At 43.0% G+C, this 7,449-nt stretch overlaps 1 protein-coding gene across 2 annotated transcripts; it reads left to right on the top strand.

Annotated features, from left to right (window-relative positions):
• The first annotated feature begins 426 nt into the window (after positions 1-426).
• Positions 427-6,380, top strand: dpt (dermatopontin). Of its 2 annotated transcripts, XR_007032058.1 has the most exons (6): positions 427-579; positions 1,646-2,123; positions 4,732-4,857; positions 5,352-5,459; positions 5,682-5,844; positions 5,924-6,380. XR_007032058.1 is itself a non-coding variant. In XM_047336999.1 (5 exons), the coding sequence occupies exons 2-5, from the start codon at positions 1,849-1,851 to the stop codon at positions 5,746-5,748; spliced, it is 576 nt and encodes a 191-aa protein (XP_047192955.1). In that variant the 5' UTR covers positions 428-579; positions 1,646-1,848; the 3' UTR covers positions 5,749-6,380. The 2 variants fall into 2 exon arrangements, 1 of the variants encoding a protein (XP_047192955.1); XM_047336999.1 differs by having other exon boundaries at positions 428-579; positions 5,682-6,380.
• The last annotated feature ends 1,069 nt before the right edge of the window (positions 6,381-7,449 follow it).

Here is a 7,449-nt window from a genome sequence, read left to right on the forward strand (position 1 = left end):
TGTTCCGCTGGTCGGCTTTTACAGGAGCGCCGTTTCACGGGAACAGGAGGAGAAGCTGTGGAAAAAATGTAACAGCTGCTCTCCTGTGAGGCAGAGAAGAAAATGCACCAGTGATTCAGCCCCGATCCACTGGTGCGTTTGCGACTGAACGCCGGGGTCACGTTAGGACCAAGTGATCCGTATCCACGTTGTGCACAAGCTATGCGAGGGATTCTTTGCAATGGACGGTCCCTCACGAAGATATGGCTGCTGTGATGGAATATTTTTCTCACCGTCAACGAACCCAATCCGTCTCTCTTTCCTGCACTTCCCCTATCTTGTGTGTGCCAGCCCCACGATCACTAGTTTCTCATGCTGTGGATGAAAATCAGGTCACAAATATGTAGTTGAATTCCTTTTAAAGGGGCTTAGCAAGTTTCCAAAAACGTCTTGAGCATAGGTGAGGATTTTGTATCAAGACCATGTCGCACTGCGCATCGCTCTGGCTCACTGATTCTCCATCTGTCAAGCGTGTTCGTGTGTTCACTCTGGGGGCAGATCTACCGCAGGAAATCAAGTGGTACAGATCACAAGATGAAGGTAAGTTGATGAAAGGAAGGCTTTTTGTTTATGCTGCCAGCTGTTGATGTCGTTGATGGATGCCCACTATTTCAAATTAGCTCCATGAGTTTTTTTCACCAGCATGTTTGCATCTGATGCTTTATAAAAACACGTTTGGATATTCAACGCCAACTCTTGGACACGCAACACATAATAAGATTTATATATATATATTCTTTATTGCTATGACTTTCAAACAATATGTTCTGTTTTCAGCTTCGGTGTATGGAATTTAAATTAATAGTAGCATCTAGCCAGTGGGGAAATACTGCCCAGTGGATGTGCGACTTCGTGAAGGGGGCTTTTCTGCAGGTTATCTGCAACCCTACAAAAAGTTGTATAATTTGCCTCCGAAGTGATGTTATCACTGCTATGATTGGATGACAAGGGGAGGGGTTAAGAGAGCGGTCAAAAGAGTTGTGAAGTTGGAGGAGTGGTTTGGTGCAGCCCCTATAGTTCTGAAATTTGAAAGACCATATTTTTCCCATTATACATTCCTATCTCACTTCTTAGATCGGCACAAAACTCTGCCTGATAAATCATTAGTCCAAATGATTGACAGGGGCCTTTGCAAAATACTGTATCTTGTTCTTTGATAAGAAGTTGCATGTCAAACATGTGCGTGAATAAAATGTTCAGGTGATAAGTTAACTCCCTCGGGGGAATCTCAACGAGAAACACACAACCACATTGCTTAAAAAATGTGTCACTTCAAGCCACTATTTACTGAGACAGAGCTTATAGATAACAGTTAAGGAAAAGGAAAACACACACACACACACACACACTCACACACTAATCCAATCCACCAGCTATGGCACCAGATTTTGTTCTCAACTCCGTCACTGAATAATGTGAGGAGCGTTATTCGGTCCAAAATGCCAAAGTGACCACTTACGTCGAAAAGGCCGTATAGAAGGTAATTACAAAGTAGTAAACAAGCTGAACAATTTGATGGTTAACACATGAGCACATTCTCCAGAGTGGAATAAAGTATCAAATAAATATCTGAATTGCTTGTAATCGGTGAGCGTTGTCTTTTAAGGTACACCCTTCTCTGCCGTGGGACTTTGTCCGTGCTCTATCTCAGAGTCCTCCTTAAAAATGTCAAGTGGTTCTGGATTTGTCCTGCGAGGAGAAAATTACACATCCCTCCCGGGTCCACAACATCTGGAAAACAAAAGGCTCTGCGGAGTTTAAACCGAGGCAGCTGTGAGGGAGCGCGGCAGAAGGACTCGCTGCTTCAACATGAATCCTGCTCTGGTGATGCTGGCGGTGTCCCTGCTGACAGCGGTCGCAGCCCAGTCTCACGATCACCACGACATGGCCTGGGTCAACGGCTACCGCCAGGGCTTCAACTTCCAGTGTCCCCACGGGGAGGTCCTCGTGGCGATCAGGAGCTACTTCAGCGAGGCGGACGGCTCGGACCGCTTGTGGACGTTCGAGTGCCAGCCCACACCTGAGGGTCTGGGGGAGCCCAGTGACTGCTGGTGGGACGACATCAACCGTGCTGGGATGGAGTGGTGGGTCCTCGGTCATATGTCATATATCAGTGTTTTACTTGTCGCCACCTGCTATCTACTGTCTCTGACTTTTACCAGCATTGAGCTGTGGCATGCGGGAGGACAGTCACATCTGTTCAGGGTCTAGAAGGAAACCAGGCAGTGTGCCGCCTGCATTTATAAAATCTAGAGCACACTAAAAGTTTCAACAACCTGTAAGTTGAATTGATTCGATTTTTAAACAATCCGAGCAAGTCTAATTTCAGTAGCTGTCACGGTAAGAAGTCTATAGCCTGGGGCACAGAATTCACCATGATGAACTGCTGCTGGAAGTTCTTCAGCAGCATGGCCAACGGGGATATGAACAATTAATGCTATATGACAACAAAGAATCTTTTGATGAAATCAAATAAGAAATATATCATACAGAGAATGACTAAACGCAGAGATGAACTGAAATGAGATGGACAAATCGGTCACCTTGGAACATCTGAGTCAGAAATACACGTGTACAGTAAACACCGTGTTCTGTGCAGATCCTCTTTTGGTCTGCACAGCAGCTGTGGACGTGTTTGGGTTTGTTCCTCTCATAAATTAAAATTGGATCTATGCAGGAAAAGCATTTAGGGCCCAGATAAACATGTCAGAAGGACATTCATTAGAAACAAATCTGTGCAACAGGCACATCTTTGGATCATCTGTCGGTTACTGTTCCAATCAACAGCAGGAAGTACGGATCAAAGATTTTTTTTTTTAAAATGCCTTTGAATAATAAATGATGGACCTTCATTCCGACGCATACTGTGACCAGCAACAGAGGCTCTTAAAGGTCGCCGCTGGCAGACAACAAAGGCCCATACAAGGCCTGTGTGTAGTTTGCCGCTAAAACTGTTGTATGAACAAAAGCACCCATGTTGCAGGCGATTGTGGGTGACGTACGCACACAGATGGAAGGCCTCCTGAGCTCATCAGCAACATTTAGACAAATACTGCTGCAACCAGTCATTTGTCTGGTTGTCACTAAATGACCCGCGTTTGGGTGGAGCTCAAAGCATACCGTATTATCACTAGTAATAAACTAGAGTCTGGGGCTGGAGCTGCTTGCACTGCCAATGTGCTGCTTTCACTTCAAGAGCTGTATAGATATTGTTTTACTAAGGGATGATTCACACACCATAAAGCAGGTTTCACCATCAACTAATCTCATTTTTTTGTGTTTCTGCTGTGTGGATAACGGAGCTCAACTAATAAAAATAAAGATTAGGACAGAGATATTTTGGAACATGGCCTGCATATTGATCGCTTAATGATATTTAATAATGGTGTAAAGTGGAAAAATTTTAAATTGCATTTCACAAAAAGTAGCAACCCTTAGCCAGGCTTGCACTGTCTGATATTTTTCACTCATTCCAAACTGCAAATTTTGTCAATGTGTGCACAAATAAACACATTTCCTCAATTTCAAATGGTGAAAACAGATCTAGTAAATGCTTGAATTGCGAATGGACGTGAAAATAGCGGGCGCAGCCCTTTGGTGGTCGCCTGCGAAACTTACCAATTTGTAAACAGTCTTGAACAATGATTTGACCTCAAAAAGTTCCACATGTGTATCTTCTGTTACTACCATCAAAATAAAAACTGAATCACGGTCTCATCCAGAACAGTAATGTGTCTTCAACAGACAGTTCCAACAGAAACCTCCAGATTCATCTCACAGGCCTCGTCGATAGCCCTCAGGAGGTGCATGTTTCACTGCAGTTTCAAAGGCCACGTGCCAGTGACTGGATGCCATTCAGAAAAAAAATATGTAGAGCTAAAATCAGACTATGCAAAGGAAGAAGAAGAAAAAAAATCTTGTTCCATGCTCTCTGATAAATACTTTTTTTCGCCCCACTCCAAATGCCACTACTCACATAAACATGTTTGACTAACCATCAGCCGCCCTGAAAGGTTTATTTAATTAAAGGACTTGGATCAACCTTTAGGAATCCTGTTTGAAGGGAGAATTGTGGCCTGACGTCTCTTTGTAAACAGCAGCCCGAATCGCGCGACCAACGCAGATCGCTGACTCGACTGTGTCTGCTTCAGATCCCTCTTTTTCTGGGCTCGAGAGTGGTGCACATTTCTGCCCCTCAGATTTTTTGTATTTGGAGTTGAGCTCAACGGCGGCCAGCCTACTGATTCAAAGGCAAACACAGTGAATACTATCACTGCCACGCCCGCTGTCTGTTTGAATTACACTGGCTGGGACATTACCCCGCAGGGTAACTACCCCCACTGGTTGAATGGCTGAGGGCCGTGCCCGTGTTGCCATGACAAATGTGTACACATGCTGCAAGCTCCTGCCGATTGGACGTCGCATTCTTGAATGTGTTTTGGCGACAGCGGGCTGTACGGGCCATAAACAAAACAAACTGTCAGCAAACCAGTATTTACTTCAAATGATAACCGACTCATTTTCTCTAGCACTTATGTTTTTTTCTTTCTGTGTAGGCCTATTACCTCCCGAAAAGTCTTTCAAACTTAATGTTTAATAAAGGCGTATGGGGTGTCATTTCACATATGTTTCACTGCCATGAACTGTGATTCTCTTTCTTTTTTTAACTTAATAACTGATGTGTCTTTGCAGGACTTCAACTTGTACTCGAAATGGCCTGGTGGCAGGGGTGCAAAGCAAGTACTTTGAATCTGTGCTCGACCGGGAATGGCAGTTCTACTGCTGCTTCTACAAACGCCGGTGTCCTTACTCCTGCATGTACGTTCCCACAGCAAAATAAGAATAGAATAGTTTGACATTGTGGGAGAAACACTCATGTCGGTGGACAGTTCGCTCACAGCTTATCAAACAATACTAGAAACAGGGCCTTCAAGCTTTGCTCTTTCCAAAGTTATCAAAGTCCACCAACCAACATTTCTAAGGCTCATTATTCAACACATCCTGGATTTTACAAAGGTCACGTGCCAGACTCTTTTCTTGGCTGCAGGGTTGCTTGTGCTGAGAAGTCACTGCCCCCAGGCCAAGAAACAGTCCCGCAACATGACCACCTGTAAACCTGAGCCTTTTTTTCTTTTCTTTTTCTCCTTTGGACAGGGCCGGTCTAGCGTACAGACATGAGCGTGGTGTCAATCTCATCATCCAACTCTGTGTTCCCCAAAATGTCAAACTAGTCTTTTGAAGGTTCACACATTAATACTCAACTTTGGGCAAAAAAAGTTTTTTTTTCTCAAACATTTGTTGCTTTTCCGCAGGAAGACCAATGACAATCCTGAATATTACAGAGAAGAGGCCGAGATGGTGGTCCCTAGTTATGGCTACTTCATCCGAGGTGCTCAGACCACCTTCAGTGGAGTGCTGAGGTTGGTTCAAAACATCTGCTTTCCCCACTGAATGACTTGTGGTCGCACGCGGCAGAGGTTTAGATCTTGAGTATAACCAAAAAGTCTTACAATTCTGCCATGGCTGAGTGGGAAGAAAGGGTCTCTGTTGTGGGGCATAAGGAAACATATAGTTTATGGGCAAAAAACTTGGCAATTTGTGATAACTTTACTGACGGGCTTTTGTCTTTCACTTTGTTTCAGAGATCGGCAATGGAAGTACATCCTGTGCAGAATGACAGACTTTGACTGTGAATTTGAGAATTTGTAGATTTGCAGCATTGCTCCCGAACCATACATCTCAGTCAGAACTAAAATACATATTTACTCCCACATTTAAATAAAGACATAACACTGACATTACACAGAACTGATATGGTTCATGTTTTTCATTCATGTACTTTCTAGTAATAAAACCACTAACCGCAGGCATGAGATACATGCCTGTGTAATCACAGTTTTTTTTTTGTTTTTTTTAGTCTAGCATGCAATATGACTGTTCATATAAAGGTTACTCTTAAAATAAACATTAACACAGAGTGTCTATAGGGGATTTGGGCCCCACCACACACTTACAGACGGCTCAAGTGTTTTTTCATTTAGTTGCAGGAGGAACTGGGAGTCTTTTCGGCAACACGTGAAAGTGGTTTTACAAAACAAACTCAATTACTTGATGCTGCGCTCCATGCTCCACGGCCTCATGGCCGAGGTCACGCAAAAACACCTCGTTCACTCTCACAAGATGGAAAGAAAAGGTGTGTTGGAAGTGATGAAAGGGGCTCCTTCGGAATCTCTGACACCGTGAGCTTCGCATGCAATGAAATGTGTCCCGCCTGCTTTCAATCGACTTCACATTGCTCCTGTAATAAAAGCGCCTTGTTCGGTTTGGCAATCACAACTGTATACTGTAGTGGAACTCATTTGACTGTGCTCCCTCACATTACTCTTGTTCACTCTGCACATAGGATGTTTTTTGCAAGGTAAAGGAATAATAGCCTGTATATGTTCATTTTGTTGTTTCGTTTTTTGACAAGATGACAAAAAGAGGTCTAACATGATGCAAAAAAACTAATAACAGAGTATGATGTTTATAATTGAATAGGTATATTAATCAAAATTGCCTTAGTATTAGTAACTGAATACAAATATAGTACAATATCATCCGGAGAAAACTGTGGGAGAAAAGGATCATCTAGCTATGCGTGAGCGTAAGCCTTCCAAAAGGACAGAGAGGAGGAACTCAGCCGTGATGATATCAACAGCTCCTTCGAGCTCAACTTGGCTGAGAGTAAACTCAACACTGCATGTTGCCATAACAGAGCACTTGGAGAAAGAGTGTGGGGGCCCCGGCATCAGGGATATATATCATATATCATATCAACGCCGAATCAGTTCTGTGACGTGTGATATTTTCCCTGATAAAAAAAATAATATATGCGTATACAATGTTTAAGGAATTATCCAATAGTTTGGGAAATGCATTGGCGTGACTGGCTCTGATGCCTACTGATTAACAAGTTACACCTAGTTTGTTTAATCCGAACATTACCTGAAAATATTGCTGTTAATTCTTTTCTTCTTCTTTTTTTATCCTTACGACAGAGCCAGACTAGCTGTAAGTCAGACACAAAAAGTTATGTCAATCTTATCATCTAACTCTCAACAAGTACACTGTTGATTTTCTCAAAATGTTGAACTATTCCTTTAAGGAACTGTTAAAACAAATATGTAGGGGGGGAAAAGGCACTTAGGTACCTTTTTGAAAAATAGTAGATTGAAAAAAACACAAGAGCCACTGAGCTTGTGTGTCAACAAATCCATCTTCATGACACATGAGCAAACTTCGTTGCGATGATGAAGACCTATGTGTCGATAGCTCTGGCAAAAGCTAGTAAGTGGACCTTGAGTTTGGATTGTTTCGTAAAAACCCATTTACATCCTTTAGACTGTTCTCTTGCCATTGACTGGCAAA

Source organism: Scophthalmus maximus, chromosome 13, assembly GCF_022379125.1.
Source record: "Scophthalmus maximus strain ysfricsl-2021 chromosome 13, ASM2237912v1, whole genome shotgun sequence".
Classification (NCBI taxonomy): domain Eukaryota; kingdom Metazoa; phylum Chordata; class Actinopteri; order Pleuronectiformes; family Scophthalmidae; genus Scophthalmus; species Scophthalmus maximus.